Source organism: Pipistrellus hanaki (genome assembly GCF_964339955.1).
Source record: "Pipistrellus hanaki genome assembly, chromosome: 9".
In the NCBI taxonomy this organism is placed as follows: Eukaryota; Metazoa; Chordata; class Mammalia; order Chiroptera; family Vespertilionidae; genus Pipistrellus; species Pipistrellus hanaki.
This window is the reverse complement of record NC_140511.1, coordinates 61,608,501-61,626,677: the sequence shown is the minus strand read 5'-3', so window position 1 is coordinate 61,626,677 and position 18,177 is coordinate 61,608,501. Positions and strand designations below refer to the sequence as shown.

Sequence of the window (18,177 nt, the reverse complement as noted above, 5' to 3'; positions counted from 1 at the left end):
TTGGAATGGAGACTAATTAGGTTATTGTACTAGCCAGGGTTCTCCAGAGGAATGAAAGCAAGATGTATATGATTTATTGTAAGGAATTGGCTCACAAAACTGTGGGGATTGAGAAGTAAAAACTCTGTAGTCTGGGGACCAAGGGAAGAGTTGATGGTGCAGCTTGAGTCTGAAGGCAATCTGGAGGTGGGATCCTTTCTTCCTGGGGGCACATCAGCTTTTTGTAAGGCCTTCGCTGATGGGATGAGGCCCCCTCACATTAGGCAAGATAATCTGCTTAATCAAAGTCTGCTGATACAAATGCTAATCACATCTAAGAAAACTTCACAGGAACATCAAGCATCATATGTGACCAAAAACTGGTTACAATGGCCTAGACAAGTAGACACGTAAAATCAACCTCCACAGTTATCTTCTTGAGTTGAGTGATCCCCACATTGAGCCAGAAGGAAGGTGGCCTATCCATGCTCAGGCTAAACCCCAGACCAATGAAATCAAGTTATCTGGAAGGGGAGGCCCAGATAAAGGGATTTTTTTTTTTTTTTGACGTTCCATAAGTTATTCCTATGTGCATACAAGGTTGAGAACCACCCTTGAAGAGCAGTTCCCAGATTAGCCACTTCGACCTCCCCTGTAAACTGGCTAGAAATGCAAATGTTCTGCCCCTACTCCAGACCTACTAACATGCAGCAGCATAACAGTTCACCTCCAGTCTCCTCTCTCTATTCTAAATCAAAAGGGCAGAGCAAAGCTCTTCAGGTGAATAAGCTAACTCCTTAAGGTTTTCTTTAGTAATGGGGTGTTTGTTGGAAGTGTTCATACACAAATAAGAGGGATCTTGACTGCGTGGCCAGGCTTCATTGAGACTGGCTATTTCTGAGACGTAACAGACATATGGATCTCGTAGCAGCTCCCGTGACTCCGTGGCAGCCCTAGCAGTTGCTGCCTCCTGAGTATTTCTGTATGGAACCCTAGCGTTCCATCAGAGTGCCTTAGCTCTTCTGTCATTTCATCTCTCCTTATACAAACTGAATTCTTCCCCCCTTACCTTCTCGGGGTTGAGGGAGGGAGGAAGGATAACCATAGAACTTTTATGCATATATGCATAACCTATGGACACAGAGAATAATGTGGTGAAGACCTGGGGTGGGGTGGGTGCTGGGTAGAGGCAGTCAATGGGAAATACTTTCAACAATAAAGATACATTTTTAAAAATTTAAATAAAGAAAGAAATCCCCAACTCTGATCGGTGCAGTTAATCACCTTCTCATTTGTGCAATGTTTCCTTAACATTTGTCCAACTTATAAGCTTCTAGCTGAGGTAAAGATGAGCTTTCTTTGGGTCAGCTCTCCCACCAACCCAATCAGTTGGGAGCAGGGGAAAATGAAATTTGGAGTGTAAAGAATCTCCTAGGGCAGGTGTCGGCAACCTGGGGCTCCAGAGCTGCATGCGGCTCTTTTGAAGCTTTACCGCGGCTCAGACAACTTGCAAGCCTGTGTGAAAATGAAGGTAATGTCTTACAGCCCTGATGTGCTGACACTGTGCACTGAGGTTCAGGAGCAAAAATCCCATTAACCAGGTAAATTAAATATTTAATTAGCTATTAATTTGCAAAAATATATTTTACATTGTTAAGTGAAAAAGTCCTTTTTTTCTTCAGATTGACAGCTAACTGCACGATCTGGTATATAGCATTAAGGTAAGAAACAATATATGCAGTGTTATATTTGTTTTAAATGTCGCAATGGTTTTGCGGCTCCCAGGTTTTTTTTTTCCTTCAGAAACGGGTCCAAGTGGCTCTTTATGTCTTAAAGGTTGCAGACCCCTGTCCTAGGGCCATTTCTTTTGAAAGAGGAGCCTTCTAATGTGGGTTGTGGGTGTCACCATGTGAAGCTTGGTTTCTTAGGGATCGTCATCTGTTCTCTGATGCTTAAATCTATGTGTAGTTCTTTGATACAAATACATCAAAGAGAATATATGCATTTGTTCAACTACAATGAAACGGGAATTTTGGGGAGTGAAAAAGACAGGTTTTAGGAAATTATTAAAATGTTAGCAATGAAGGGGACGATGGAGGAAGCACAGGGCTGCAGAGCAGCAGCGGGTATGTTTCCATGGAACAGGGGAGCTGAAAAGCTGCAACAGGTACATTTCCTAGAATGTGGGAGCTGGGAACAGCCAAAGGTCTACTAGTATATTTACAAAATAAAGAGAAGGCAGCCCTTCATCCAGAAGAAGAACAAGAGAGCCCAAAGGGAATAAGAAAACAATAAGGAAGGAGGAGGAGGGGAGAAACTCACATGTCCCATGTGAGGTTTGACCTTTGAGCTCAAGAGTTACTGTGGTAATCAGTCTAAGGGGATAGTGACCAATCGGAGGGGAGGGATATCAAGGCACCAAGATCTGCAGCCTTTATAAGCCACAGGGAAAAGGATTCCCAGTGGGAGGGACCCTTTCCCCCTTCCCATGTGGGAGTCCATTCTGTGGGGCTCTTTCCCTCCCCATGTGGGAGTCTGTACTTGTTCTTCAATAAATTTCCTCCTTCTCTATACTACTCTCTGTCCGTGGACTCATTCTTCGGCTCTGGTGGACAAAGAATCTGGGTTCCAGTCCAAAAATTCCGTTTCAATAACTTTTGGAATGAGTTGCAAACTTTCGCTGAAAAATTTTGGAAACGTTTCTCTTTTCATTTCAACATTTCCTATAGGAACATCCTCTTGTGGCCCAATTTAGGAATGCCATGAGCCAAATTATTTTGGAAAAAGAGATCTAATTTGCATGCCCCAAATAGTAGGGTCTATATTTTATGCAGAAATTCTCTTTGCATAATCCCATTCACTAAAGCCTGAGTGACTAGAAGCTGCTGGCATTTTTAAAAACCTCATTTACTAAAAAGAAAAAAGAAAAAAAAAAAAGCTCAAGTGGACAATTCTCTCCAGGTCATTTCAGATTGACAGTCTAAGCTCTCGTTTCTTAAACGATTTGATCTCACCATATTATGCTAAATTGAAAAACTGTAAACGTGCAATCCAAATCAAAAGGCCAGCTAACCTGGTGGTTGGCAAACCACAGTTCTCGAGCCACATGCAGCTCTTTGGCCCCTTGAGTGTAGCTGTTCCACAAAATACCACAGCCTGGGCGAGTCTATTTTGAAGAAGTGGCATTAGAAGAAGTTTAAAAAATGTGGCTCTCAAAAGAAATGTTAATCGTTGTACTGTTGATATTTGGCTCTGCTGACTGATGAGTTTGCTGACCACTGAACTAACCTTTGGGGAAGTCTGAGATAAAAAACCTTAATGATGCCACAGTTCACTGAACATCCTGAATCACTTTTTTTTTTTAAATCCTCACCTGAGAATATTTTCCCATTGATTTTTAGAGCAGGTGAAAGAGACGAAGGGTGCGGGGAGGTAGAAACATCAATGTGAGAAAGACACATTAATTAATTGCCTCCTGTATACACCCTGACTGGGTCCAGGGATAGAGCTTGCAACTAGATACTGCTCTTGACTAGAATACTCCGGACCCTTCAGTCTGCAGGCTAATGCTCTATCCACTGAGCCAAACCCACTAGGGGTCACTTTACCTATCTTAATGCCAAAATTAAGTTTGTACTTTACCCAGAATCTCATAAAACCCTTTTACATGGTACCAGTATTGCCAGTATTTTATTTTAGACCACTAAAGACTGCAATACTACTTTGAAATCCAAATAATAAATTTCAGCTACCAGAATTTAAAACAATTAAAACCAATTTAATTTGATTTTCTCATTGTCGTTAATAACAAAAGGTATTTACAGAACAGAGCTCCTATTTACATTTTGAATTGTTTCAAATCGTATCCTATTAAAGACTGACTTAAGGTTTTCAAACTTGGATTTTAGATGTTTTCTTTCTCCTGAACCCTGAGCTAATGTCTTGTTTTTATTTTATTTTATTAAAGTAAAATGTGCCTCTGAAAAGAATTGGGTAAAAAAAGTATTATCCAGCATGCTTCCAATAAAGATCATGAGCTTACAAATTCTTTTGTGTTTGCAGATGTTAGCTGTTGAAGTTGGGAGTTTCAGGTTTTGGCAGTTTTAGCAATGCTTGCATACACTTTATTTTTACTAAGCCCATTTATCTCAAAACCATAGCCTAGAAACTCTTGAATAAAACTCTGGAAACTCTTGAATAAAATAGTTGTTTGCTTGTAGTGAGATGAATTAAAAAACTGAAGTTTCTAATAATTAAGTGTCTGACGAAGGAAGTATTCCCTCATGATTTCAATCACGGGGAAAAACAATGTATTTTAATTGTGCCACTTAATAGGCTGCAGTTAAATGTTTTCAAATTGCATTTAAAGATATAGCATTATTAACCCAAGTGCTTTATCTGGTAAATTTCCTCCACCTTCTAGAAGTTAAATTATCTTGGTAAAATGAGTCAAACCTCAGAACTTTACCATCATAAAAAATCTACAAGTTGGGATATATATTCTATGGGAAGTCTATTACAACTTTTAAATTAAGAAAGTGTTCAATGAAACGTTGGACAATTTAAAAAAGACAAGTAGATAAAAGTGTAATTTTTCTAAGCTTTGCCATTTTATAAAAATAAAAGAAACCCAAAAAGTGCTTTTGTATACTTTTGCATCCTCACTCATACTCTTAAGAGTTAAACCTACCATGCTGAACAGCTGCTGGGCAAGTCCTACGAAGGCTAAAAGGAGACACTTTTCTCCTTTTAGAATTTTTGTTTTAATTTTCCATTTCAATGTAACTACTAGTGTTTAAAGTTTGACCTAAAAGAGATGAGAGTAAGTGGCCAGCAGTAGCCGCGGTTTAATTTTCACAAAAGATACCAGCAGATGTCAGCAAAACCCAAGGCAGTGCCACGTGCATTTGCGTGGAGGATGTTAGACTCTTGATAGTAGGGTAACTCACAGTGAAATGGAAAATCTCTAATTACCAGAGCCTAATCCACTGAAGACACCTCAGTTTTCTTTTTCTTTTTCAATATATTTAATTGATTTTTTACAGAGAGGAAGAAAGAGGGATAGTTAGAAACATCAATGGGAGAGAATCATCGATCAGCTGCCTCTTGCACACCCCCCACTGGAGATGTGCCTGCAACCAAGGTACATGCCCTTGTCGGGAATTGAACCTGGGACCTTTCAGTCTGCAGGCCGACACTCTATCCATTGAGCCAAACCGGCTTCAGCGACACCTCAGTTTTCTACATTGTTACTTGATTTGCAAATTTCCTTTTTGGGGGATGGCAGCGGTGAGAATAAGAGTCCACAGTGGGAGCCAAGTTTTTGCAACAGCTCTTGCAAAGAACTGAACTGCTCCGATTTTGTTAAAAAAAATAAATCACCTTCAACAAAACAAAGTACAGTTTAGACAGTCACCTTTGGTTTAAAAAAAAACTAACTGGTTTAGAGAATATTTCATTTTGCTCAGGAATTCCAATCCATATTCAGGAATATACAGGATGCACGCATTTGTGATTACATATTATTTTTCTGGGGAGAATTCATAGCTTTCATCAACTTCTCACAGGGGTCTCTGATGTCCAAAAAGTTAAGAACCATGCTAGAACTTACTAAAATTATATTCTCTCTATTAATAAATCACTCCCTATATATGTATACATATATGTATGCTTCAAAATACATCTGCTAAAAATTACTTAGTTGAATCCATGCCAGGCAGTTTTAGAACAGCCTGTTACATTGAACTAGATGTAATATTTTAAAAACAACCGTGCATAAAGTATTCCAAAGCTATTTTCTTATATTTGTAAAAGATAGGAGAAAAATCATATGGGATGCCATTTATTTTATTCAAATATATAGTATGCACACATTTTTACTTTTAACATTCGTGGCCAAAACATTGTATAAGATCAATGTGGTCTTATATTAACTTCTCCACCAGGAGTAGCATACAACAGAAGTTAAACGTTTACTTAACTTTTATTTTTGCTTTTTAAAGGAGTAATAGCATTCTAAAACAATTTAGCCACCTTGACTCATCCGCAAAATGTCAAAAGGGTCTAGATAATTTTATTGTTTTCTGAATTTCTGAAATTAAAAAAAAGTAAGTAGACATGTGATATAAATCAGATATATTGTTCTCTACAAACCTTTTGCATGCTCATTAAAAACTTGGTCACCTAAATAGGCACAATAAACATATATTAGCATATATGTTTTCAAAATGTTTTCCCCTTAAAAACTTAACATCTTTGAAAATAACACAAAAGTGTTCTACTAAGCAATGCTGAAGTTAAAATGTTTGACTTTTTTAAAGTCATTAATTTTGTTGAAAAGATATTTCTGTTTTAAACAGTCTCTAAGAAATGCTGTCAGAAATGCAATTAAGGTCTAATGATCCTGGAAATTCAGACAAAATTGGAGTCTATGTTTAAGTCCTTTATAAGAACATATTTCCTTAATTTAAAAAAATCTAGCCATTAAGCATATGAAGCTAAAATGTTCTTTTGCCAGTGCTCTGTTGAAATGTTTAAATGAAGGAATTAACTGCCCTTTTGATAACTAGGTCAGTGAACAATTATATCTTAAAAATGACTGTTAAAATGATGGTTAAAAATGGCATTCCAACAAAGTAAAACTAGTCTTTTAAAGAGATACTAAGAGAGTACAAAAATAAAAATAAACCTCTACTGGTCAATAAAACTGGCTGTATAAGTTTACAGTTTCAATGGCTAAAAAATATTTCAAGTTGTTTAAATCTCATCTGACTCAACTAAAGTACTATATTTAGGGAAGACAAGACAAAAACCTAGATTAGTGGCAGTATCCTAGATGATGAGAGATTTAGAACAGGTAGCTGTTTTAAAAAAAAGAGCAGAGTGAAATTATCACCCATCCCCATCCTCCAAACAACACCCATACAAATCCCAATTTCCAAATAGTCTCAACAGTGTTTCTCTATTTGTTATTATTATTCCCTTAAGGAGTCTTTTTTTCAGTCCTCTAATTGCAATCAACATCTGTTTATATACTTACGTATATTTTTGCTTTATAGACAGAAATAGGATTTTTTTGCGACAAAGAACACATTTTCACCAAGAATATGGTCTAAATAATGAAAGGTTTAGACATATTAAAACATGTGAAGAGGTTAAGTGGAGAGAAGAAATGGCATATTTTAGTATAGACATGTGGAATATTCCCAAAATGGTTTAGCACTCAACCACTGCATCAAAATTAATTTTTCCTAAAGTAGGCACTTTTCGAAGTTAGTACTTGCCTTGCATGTTAGTATAGGATCATAAAAAATGGCCAATCTTTCTTAATAAACAATGGGGAAAATGATACTTGTTCTGTTCAGTTAAAATATAAATGGAAAAATTATAAAAGTATTTATTTAATACACTGTAACTTAAAACATTAGGAAGATTGAGAATTCATGTTATTTCACTGTAAAAAATTAGTCATTTGAACAGTGCTTGCTTTTTTTAGTCAGATGACTTATACCACAGAAAATAGCCATTCTCCTTTCAGTTTGGCTTAGTTTCTACCATTTCAGCATTTGTCCTTTGAATATCATAAAGTATTTCTACAATTTCCTTTAATGTGAAGTTTCTAACATCACTTCCTCTAGGACAAGACCTTTCCTCATTTATGTTGGGAAGTTTGCGGCCACTAAATTTCTCTGGCTGCATATCCAGAGGCTCTAGGTTAAAAAACAGCGCTGTCAACCTTCCTATGATCAGCGACTTCTTCTACAACTCCATTAATGCTCACCTCAAATCTCAATATGTCTGGCATCATTTTTCATTTATTTGCCAGTTCTTTTCATTAACTACTTTTATAAAATGTCACATGTGGGGCAAGAAAATATACCTGTATACTTGGCTGTCTAAAAGTGAACTCATTAACAGATGTGCAGTGACCAAACTTCAGCAGAATTTGAGAAGTAATGTGATTGGCCACTGGTCATAAAATACATGTTATTCACAGTGACTACCTCATGTACTTTACTCACGGTTAACATATACTGGTAACTGACATTTTAACTGTACTGTTAGGGAACTGGTGTTATTCAATGAAATCATTGTTAACGGAATTTGTGGCTTTGGGAATTGTGCAAATTGAGGACTGCTTATGCCTTACTTGCTTACATTGACCCAGAAAGGCCCTAAGTGGCTGCTGAAATAGCCCATCTAAATTTACAATATTAGTGCAGGTTGAGTGCATGTTGAGGTGGTTTTCAAATTTTTGTCATTTGGCAATCAACTTTAAAATGCATTTGAGAATGACAGAATTTTAGAAATAGAGAAAGTACTTTAAAGACCCCATAATGAAATGCTTCAAATTATCCAGCATGTTTATTGTGAATTATTTCTCCTCCCTCAATTTCGATTTGCTCATAGAGCCACTTGCGGTCACAGCGGCATTCAGCTCCACATTTGGTGGAACCACAGGCAGGGCAGGCATAGAAACACCCTAAGCAATCTTCATCAAGGCAGTCGCAGAGGTCCATTCCGCTGAAAATCAGGAGACCCTGGCTATCATAGACCTTACTCTTTGCTGGTATCACTTGTCTGAAAAATAAACACAGGCGAATTACACCTCACAAATACATTACTTTTTGAATATTTCATTGAAAATAAGGAAATGAAAAAATTTAAGGAGATAAAATATTCTGAATTAGGGATGAAGTCCTACCAAACTGGTATATAACTTACCAGACTCAAGGTTACTCTACAGCTAGCAGTATATGAACTCATCAGAAGAGACTCTACTCTGAAGTATTGAAACAAATACAATAAGCTTAAAATTCCTCTCAAAGTCCATTGAAAAATCAACTCACAAAAGAATGGACAAGCCAAAACTGGTTTGGCTCAGTGGATAGAGCGTCGGCCTGCAGACTCAGGGGTCCCGGGTTCGATTCCGGTCGGGGGCATGTACCTTGGTTGAGGGCACATCCCCGGTGGGGGGTGTGCAAGAGGCAGCTGATCGATGTTTCTCTCTCATCCATGTTTCTGACTTTCTATCCCTCTCCCTTCCTGTCTGTAAAAAATCAATAAAATATATATATATATATATATATATATATATATATATATATATAGAAGAATGGACAAGAACTTTGTCCAAAAATAGGTATATTTCTGTTAAAACTTCCCTTTTAAGAAAAGGAAAATGGGTAGTTAATAGAGGTATTTTTTGTTGGTTAACAATCTCTACTGCTTTGTGAATATAATTTTATTTTTATTACAGTGTACTACCCTATTGGTTTTTATACTCAATCTTTTTCAAGTTCTTTAATGGATACCAGCAAATCTGGCCTACAAATATTTATATGACTCAACAGAAAACCTTAACAGATAGAATAAACGCAATCTGTAGAAAATTTTGAATTATACTAATATTTTTTTAAATCAATTTATGCTTCAGAAATGCTCAATTTAAAAAGTCAGATTCTAAACAATTTAGTTTCCTCATTCATTCTGGTGACTGTACCACAACTTTTCCATTTCACACCTATCAAGTGTCTCATAAAATTTACTTTCCTGCTGCCACTCATACAGCAGATATACCAATTATATAGTATCAATGCTTTTCAAAAAAATTCAATTAATTTAATTTTAAGAATAATGTTTAAATTATTTTAATTCTCATGGCAAAAATATTATCTATTAACTTCATTGATATTTCTTAGAAACAAATTTTTTAAGTTTGAAAAAGATGTCAATTACTTATGAGGCCTTCAGATGTTCTTACCAATTTAAAATACTATTATCCAATTTAAAATACTAACCCAGAAAATTCAAAACTTAAGAGAAAGATAGTGAACAATACAGATGTGAGTCAGAAAGTTAGCAGAATTATGACAGAATTAACACATAGCCTACCTGTCTGAACCAGAAGTTACACTTTTTGTAAGCCTTCTTTTTTCTCTTTTACCAGTTTCTGGAGGAAATTCAGTTTGCTTCCCTGGATTTGCAAACTGCAAGGACTTCAAAGCTTTAGCAGTTCTTCCCTGAATAAAGGTAAACAAATTATCAACTTGACATCAGATCATATTACTATTTCACTTACTTTTAATCCAGATTATTCCTTAACCTGGAAGACAGTCTGGAACTCACCAGAGACCACATGTAACAAAATTTACAGCCATGGACCATATTAAAAACTTATTGGTAATTTACATGTAATATTTTCATTACCTAATTTTAATTTCTGGCCTAGAGGAGAGAAAGGGGGCAGACACTGGAAAACCGAAGTAGCTGCCACCAACATGGGAGGGAAGTCAGAAAAACTGCTTCATAACCTGAGGTTCCTACCAATGACCCCGAGTCCGTAAGAAAAGTTTCTCTTGTTATTATATGTTTTCAAAAGCAGAGAATAGGGTTTTAAGTCCTGAAATGCATTACAAATTTTTGATGGTTAAGAGTTTAAGTTTGTTACTTGGGGGAAACAGCTTTATGTGATACGTTCCTCAAGAGCAATCCGAACCCCTTGGGTGATGCTGGAGAGCCAGGGCCCCACCGGGCGCCAGGCTTCTAGTGGACAAATGAAGTGGAGAAGACATCTGAGGTAACAGTAGCAATTCCCTAGTATGAACTGGAAGATACCACTGGGTCCTGGAGATACGACTCTGGGGGGAGCATCAAGGAAAGCACTACACATAATTTAAATTTTAATTAATTTGGCTTATTAATATAATGAAAAATTATAATTCTTCCCAGCTGCAAGAATTATAAATTAGTTACAAATAAAATTTTAAGCAGTGCTCCTTTGACATATCAATACTTGTCCTTGTTCTGCACCAAGGAGAACTTTATGAAATCTTAAGTTGTTTTGATATGGTTAAGGAGTCTTGGGTATATTATGTTATTCCTTTCCCAAACTTACTTTCTTTATCATTCAATCTAGGTCAGAGATTTTCAACTGGTCTACCCCGGCACACTGGTGTGCTGCAAGAATTTTTAAAACATGCAGTACCCGACTATTTAGTCAGGGGAACTGACCTCTTTTCCCTTAAGAAATGATAACAGCCAACACAACAATAGCTGTCCAGTGTAAATGAAATAAAAACTATATTTGTATATTTTGTCCATTGGCAATATATATATGTGTTGGTGTGCCACAGAGATTTAGAAATTATGTGTGCTATGAGATGAAAAAAGGTTGAAAATCGCTGATCTAGGTATCTAGAAATACTTTGAAACATCCTTTACTTTCACTTCCCCAACTTTACATTCACTGCATGGTGATTAATATAATCCTATATAATAAAAGCTTAATATGCTAAGGGTCACCCATTCAACCAATCAAAGTGTAATATACTAATGATATGCTAAGATCATTCAATTGCCCGCTATGATGTGCAGTGACCACTAGGGGGCAGATGCTCCAACTGGTAGGTTAGCTTGCTGCTGGGATCTGGCCGATCAATCAGGACTGAGTGAGATGGGCCAGACACACCCTGGAGCTCTCCCATGGTCCCTCCCCACCTGGCCAACCTCCTGTGTCCCTCCCTGGCCCTGATGATGCACCAGAGGGGTCCCTTGGCCTGGCCTGAGCCCTCTAGCAATCTGGGACCCCTTGGGGGATGTCACAGAGCCGGTTTTGGCCTGATCCCGCCAGCCTGGCCGAGGGACCCCACTGATGCATGAATTCATGCACCAAGCCTCTAGTAAATAACAATGTAAATATGATTTCCTTATAGTTAAACATAACCCCACAGTATAGAAATAACATAGCAGAAAAAATGACTACTATACCTACATCTGAATCAGGTTTTCTTTTCTGCCGGTCTTCAGAATCAACATCCACACTTCCATTGATTATCTGGGTGCATTTTGGACAAAGCTTCCAACCAGGTACAAGCTGTCTGCCAAATTTTGCACTCAGAAAAGTGGCATCATCTAAGTCAATTACATGCAAGTTCTTTTTGGCTAGCTTTTTATGTATGTTAAAGGGGTCACAACATGACTTCTGCAAATCCTCAAATCTTTCAATGTAAATTTTTGCATGGTGAAAGCAAATTGTATTGTTCCCAGAAAGTGTCATTCCAGTTCTAAGCTGAAGTAGAAGCATATCATTTGATGATAATTCTTGCAAAGCCTTGAAACCTGTATGACGAGTATAATAGGTTTTATGGCATTCATTCGTGGTACGAAGCTGAACTCCAACTGAACATGGATCCATCATTCTTGATTCTAGCCAATTTCCTGTTTAATTCTGTCGAGCAACTGACCTCTCTCTAATAAGTGATATGCTGGTCACCCTAAAGAAAATATTAGAGAGAGTCAGATTTGTGCTGTAAATTTTTATCTGGGAAATTGAAAAGGCATTTGATAAAACTCAATACTTGTTTAAAAGAAAGAAAACTCTTAGCAAAAAAAAGGAATAGAAAGATAGTTACCAAAAAGTCTACAAGAATCATTATTATATTAATCATGAAACATCAGAAGCATTCCCTGTAAAGTTAGAACTACATAATACCTGCTGTCAGTCACAGCTTCCATTTAACACCATATTAAAAGGTATCAGAATTGAAAGAAACAGGAAATATTACTTAAAGATTATTTAAATATCTACATGGAAAAATATAAGAGGTTTTAGCAAACTATTAGAAGTAGCAAGATAATTTAACTAAGATACTGGAGACCAAAAACACTTTAAGATACTTCACAAAACATAAATCTTAAAAAAAGACATTAAAGGCTTTTATGTCAAAAATTACCAAACAGAAAGACAAAAATATACTTTTAATAAAAGTTGAAGAAATATGCCTTGGAAGGTCTATAGTAAATATGTCAATTCTCCAGAAATTTATAAATCCAAAACTATTCCAATCAAAATCCCATTAGGTGTTCTGCCTACTTCCTCTTGGAATTTAACAAAATAGTTTACATGGAACGGTAAAGGTCCAAGTGAGCCAAGAGAATCTTGAAGAAAAACAGAGTAAGGCATTTACTATAAAACTATTGTAATGAAAACTGATATCTGCATAATATAGACAAATAGATCCATGAAAAGAGGAAGATGTATAACATATGGTATTATAAATCAGTGGGCATTACACATTAATGGAAGGATTTAATGAAAGATGCTTGGAAAACTGCCTAACCATGTGGAAAAGGGCAGAATAAGATTTCTCTTTCACAAACAAAAATCAATTCCAGTTGGATTAAAGAAGCATGAAAATATATTTACAAAAAAAACTAGAAGACTTTGTGATACATTTCGTTTGATATGTGCATTTTTGGTTGAGAAATTCTTCTCTGTCCCAGTATCACAAAGTCTTCTTTTTTTTTGCACACTTTTGAGTACTGTATGTAATTTTTTGAAAAACACTTGAAGAATTAAATTGTCTGCACAATTACACTGTTTTCTAAGAATCCATCCCTTAGGTGTCACTGTGGGGTTAGAATTATTTGCTACTGGTGTTGCCAGATAAAATACAGAATGCTCAGTTAAAGTTAAGCTCACCTGCATGCCTGCCTAATTTCTCCTAACTGCTTCTGCCTGCTAGCCTGATCATCCCCTAATCACTCCACTGCCAGCTTGATTGACGCCCAACTGCTTCCCTGCAGGCCTGGTGGCCCCCAACTGCCCTACTCTGTCAGCCCAGTCACCCTCAACTGCCCTCCCTTGCTGGCCCGGTTGCCCAACTGCCCTTCCCTGCAGGACCAGTCACCCCAAATGCCCTCTCCTGCCAGTCTGGTCACTCCCAATTTCCCTCCCCTGCTAGCCAGCTTGTGTCCACGTGGGGGCAGCCATCTTGTGTGTTGGAGTGATGGTCAATTTGCATATTACTGCTTTATTATATAGGAATTTTTTTTTTTGGCATTTTCTAGTAAGTAGAGATCTTTCTTTGGTGCCAGCTTCAAATTAGGTTCCACCTCTTACCTGTTATTAAAAGAAATCTGAACTTCATATGAACAAATTTAGGTACTGCTCAGTTTAAAATGAAATGGTCTGCGGGGAAGGTAGGGAGATATGGGGAAGATAAGAGATCAACCGAAGAACTTGTATGCATGCATATAAGCACAACCAATGGAGGAAAAACTATGGGGAGGGAGGGCATATTTGGGAATGGGGAGAGGGGTGGGGATTGGTATGGTATGTACACATATAATATCTGAATAAATAAAAAATTAATTAAATAAATAAATAAAAAAGAAAAAAATGAAATGGTCTGAAAACAATAGCAGAGGGAAGTGCAGATTAAAAAGGAAACTAATTCTTTTTCTTCCCAAAATTTTTAGGGGAAGTGTAGTAATACCCTGTTTCCTCAAAAATAAGACAGTGTCTTATATTAATTTTTGCTCCCAAAGATGTGCTAGGTCTTATTTTCAGGGCATGTCTTACTTTTCAATGAAGAAGAATACAGTACACATTTATTGTTAAATGAAAATAAAGGAAATTTATTACCTGTATATGGTATGGTAGTACGGTAGTTGTCAACACAAACCGGACAAACTGTGAATCCTACAGTATCAAGAATTTACTCATTTATTCAATGACAATCATGTCATCATCTTCTGGAACATCATCATAACAATCCAATTCCTGAATTTCCTGGTGAATTTCTTGTGACTCCATTTCTTTCAGAATCAGTGGACCAAATCTCTCATGTTTAGCCTAGGGGGGTCTTATTTTGGGGGGGATGCCTTATATTTCACTTAGAAGGAAACCTGTAAGTAGGTCTTATTTTTGGAGGATGTCTTATTTTCGGGGAAACACGGTACTATGTTCCAATATGTTGATTTCTCATCAATACAGCATTTTACTTGATCACTCTCCTATTTAGTGGGAACAGTAGTATTAAGAGGAAATTTAACCAAATAAAAATTTACTGAGTTTTTTAAATTAAGTCAAGAGTCCTCTCTTTCATGAAAAATGTCCTTTGGGGGTAGGGGTGAAGTATAAGTTCTTATAATTTGTCAAGCATTTTCTAAGTCATCTCTTATTTAATGAAAATAAAGTCTTTTCGTCTACCCCTACTATGCACACATAAAAAAGTCATGCCTCTTGTAACTGTCAACTTTTTGTGCCAATTACTTGCAGATATTAACTAGGTACATTACATAGGCACTAACACAAGGACTAAAGAGCCAAGAGAGATAATCTCAATTCCCAAGTAAACGCCCAGAGCCGGTAAGAAAGGTAAAGAGAATTTAAAACAAATATATAGTCCATACATAGTACCATTTAAAAGATTTTTATTAACAGCTGGTACAGTGATAGCACAGACACTGAAGTACAGGCACTCCATCCTGCCCCTGTAACTTCTATGCTGGGAAAAACTGCTGTTTGAAATTTTAACCCTGCTCTTCTCGGCTTCTGTAAACATGCTTGCTTGCTTAAATGATAGGGAAAATAAGCTCAATTATCTGACCTTGCAAACTGCTCTGCTGCCATTCCTGGCTACTCCCACACCAGGTGCCCTCAGTTATCTGAAATGTGCTATGCTCAATGTACTATGTACTACTAGTGAGCTGTGCTGTGCTCAGGTTACAAGCTTCCTGCAAAATATCTACATAGGGCTCTTTGTTAAGCCTATAAAAGGTCCAGAAACCCCATATTTGGGGGACAGAGACCAGTGGGGTATAAAGGGAAAGCTCCCTCATATTGCTTTGCTCAGACTTCGAGAGACAACTCCTCTGAGACCGCTGGGCTCCAAAATTCGGCTAATTGATTAAGGCGTCCTCTGTTTAGCTGGCTGACTTACAGTGTAACAACATCATCTCATTAATCTTTACAACTCTGAGGTACTATCACCCCCATTTACAGATGAAGAAACCGACATTTAAAGTTCTAGTTTCCAAGCTAACACAATGGCTATATATCAGAGATATGTTAAGTATTTGCTGAATAAATTAAAAGCACACACATCCAAATTAAATTTTACTTTATCTGAAGAATCCGTTAATTAGGCTCACCCCACGTACTCCCCTCAGATTTTTTAAGGCTCTGTCTGGTGCACTTTCAGATCATTTTTGGAATCCATTTGTAATTTGTCACTATTCCTCTGGTCCTTAAAGACCAAGAACTAAGTGAAGGGGGACTGCAATGACACAGAGGCAGTTTCCAGAGTCATGAGCAAAACTTTCCTCATTCTACCTTATTCTGATGTCTCCAAGAGTGTCAATCACTGGTTCACGCTATGGATGCTGAGTAGATGGTGGAAAGGAACTGTAATCTCTTGAAAACTTTTTTTTTTTCTTTCACTACTTTGTAGAAAATAAAGTCTGGGCTCTTTAGAATGCCATCATTTGTTCTAAATGCCACAACACTGCCATCAAAACTACACTGCGAAGTTCTTTTCCGTTGTATGCCTTTATCCGGTTCTCTTTGCTTACTCAGAAAGTCTCCCCCTCCCCAGGGTTGGGGGAGGGGGGGGAGTTACCTGGGTACGGGGTTCAAGGCCACCATATTTTAATCCTCATCCACCTAACCCCATGGTCGGCAAACTGTGGCTCACGATCCACATGCGGCTCTTTGGCCTCTTGAGTGTGGCTCTTCTGCAAAATACCACGCCTGGCGTTAGAAGAAGTTTAAGTTTAAAAAATGTGGCTCTCCAAAGAAATTTCAATAGTTGTACTGTTGATATTTGGCTCTGTTGACTGGCTTTGAGGGCTCGCAGGCTAATTTTTCCTTCCACACAGCGCCAGTGTCTCCAGGATCTGCTGAGCCTCACCCCATACCCCTGTTACAGGTCCTCCCTCCTCTGGCTGCACACCTTCTACTGTGAGCGGAGCCACTGTGACTGCTCAGCAGCTAAAAGACAGGAGCTCTATGGTATCACTTTCTTTCTCATCCAGGGGGGAAGAACAACAACTTCGGGGACTTCCCTTTTCATAGCGTCATCACAGGCTTGTTATTAGTTAAGCCCGCCTATTATATATTAAATTCTGTGAGGGCAAGAAATCACCTGGGTCCCATGCACAGCTGACTTCTCTAGCACAACACTGACACTTAGGAGACTCTCCATAACGTCTTTTAAACGAATACATGCCCAGAAACTGTACGAATCTCACCCCAAGAAGCCTAAATCTCCCCAAATCGATGTGACTAAGTCCCCATCCTGCAATTCTTCCCACCCCCAGCCCTATGGAGGGCGCAGGCCTAACGCCCCCCCTTTCCCCTTCCCCCCAAGTTCACGGCTCAATCCAAACGTTTCAAGCCCCAGATACATCCGAGGAGCACCTACTCTGCTCCCGGTACCTACTGGTCCGCCTCCAGCCTCAACCGCACATCCAGGGCCGGAAGGACGCTGATTACAAAGAATAAAAACAAAACAGGAGAAAACAGACGTTGGGCACGGGGTTCAAGGCCCCCCTATTTTAATCCTCATCCACCTAACGTCCTAACCCATCGCTTTGAGGGCTCCGGCCTCCGGAAGAGAGGCGGCAACCCGCAGATGCAACCGACGCGGCGGACACCGCGCTGGGCCTGGGCACCGCGGGGCGCCGAGGACCTGGGGCCGGGGATGGGGAATCCGGAGGCTGCAGACCATTTCCCTCCCGCTTCCGGGGCCTCCTCTCCCGTCTCTGTGACCCGGCCCGGGTGCCCCTCCTGCCCAGGGGCCCGTCTCCACGCTCCCGCTCCTTCTTCCCTCCCGCAACTTCCCCCGCGGCCCTCTCCACCTGAGCGCGAGCCCCTCCGCCCGGGCTCGCAGAGAACCTGTGACCACGCACCGCAGCCTCCGCGGCCCGCTCCTCCGCGCGGCCCCGCACGACCACCGAGAGGACGGCGAGCGACAGCTAGAGGGGCCCAGCGCCACCATAGAGACGCGGGGGAAGCCTAGAGCGGAAGGGGCCGTGCGCCCCCCCGCGGCGGCAAGGATGGGGCGGCGTCAAGGGGCCAATGATTCAAGGTGAGGCAACAGTTGCATCTTGCGGGGACTTGATGTTGAGGTTTTTAGGGAATTGTTGGGTCGGGGGTGGGGGTGGGGGGGGTGTCTCTTCCCAGGTGCAGGTTTGGAGGTTTGGCTAGCTTGCATTCTGTTCGTAAATCTCCACGCCAGATGGGGGAAGCCAAATATTTGCACCCCGGTCTTTCTATCCGCGGAGTAGGAGGGTACTTGGGTTAAAAAGGACCCCAAGAACATACCCTTTACTTAAGGTCCCACGTTTTATTTCATTAATTTTACTCAAGCTAAAAATATTCCAAAATGCATCTCTTTTAAACTATTAAAA

At 39.0% G+C, this 18,177-nt stretch overlaps 1 protein-coding gene across 6 annotated transcripts; it reads right to left on the bottom strand.

Annotated features, from left to right (window-relative positions):
- Positions 1-5,808: 5,808 nt before the first annotated feature.
- ARL14EP (ARF like GTPase 14 effector protein) lies at positions 5,809-17,811 on the bottom strand. Of its 6 annotated transcripts, none has more exons than XM_084893638.1 (6): positions 17,626-17,717; positions 17,208-17,252; positions 16,386-16,500; positions 11,753-12,254; positions 9,874-10,001; positions 5,809-8,559 (listed from the first exon to the last, which is right to left on the bottom strand). In XM_084893638.1, exons 4-6 carry the CDS (start codon positions 12,176-12,178, stop codon positions 8,331-8,333), a joined length of 783 nt encoding a protein of 260 aa, XP_084749764.1. In that variant the 5' UTR covers positions 12,179-12,254; positions 16,386-16,500; positions 17,208-17,252; positions 17,626-17,717; the 3' UTR covers positions 5,809-8,330. The 6 variants fall into 6 exon arrangements, with proteins under 6 accessions (XP_084749764.1, XP_084749765.1, XP_084749763.1 ...); XM_084893639.1 differs by having other exon boundaries at positions 16,386-16,516; positions 17,626-17,714; XM_084893637.1 differs by lacking the exon at positions 17,208-17,252 and having other exon boundaries at positions 17,677-17,753.
- Positions 17,812-18,177: the final 366 nt, after the last annotated feature.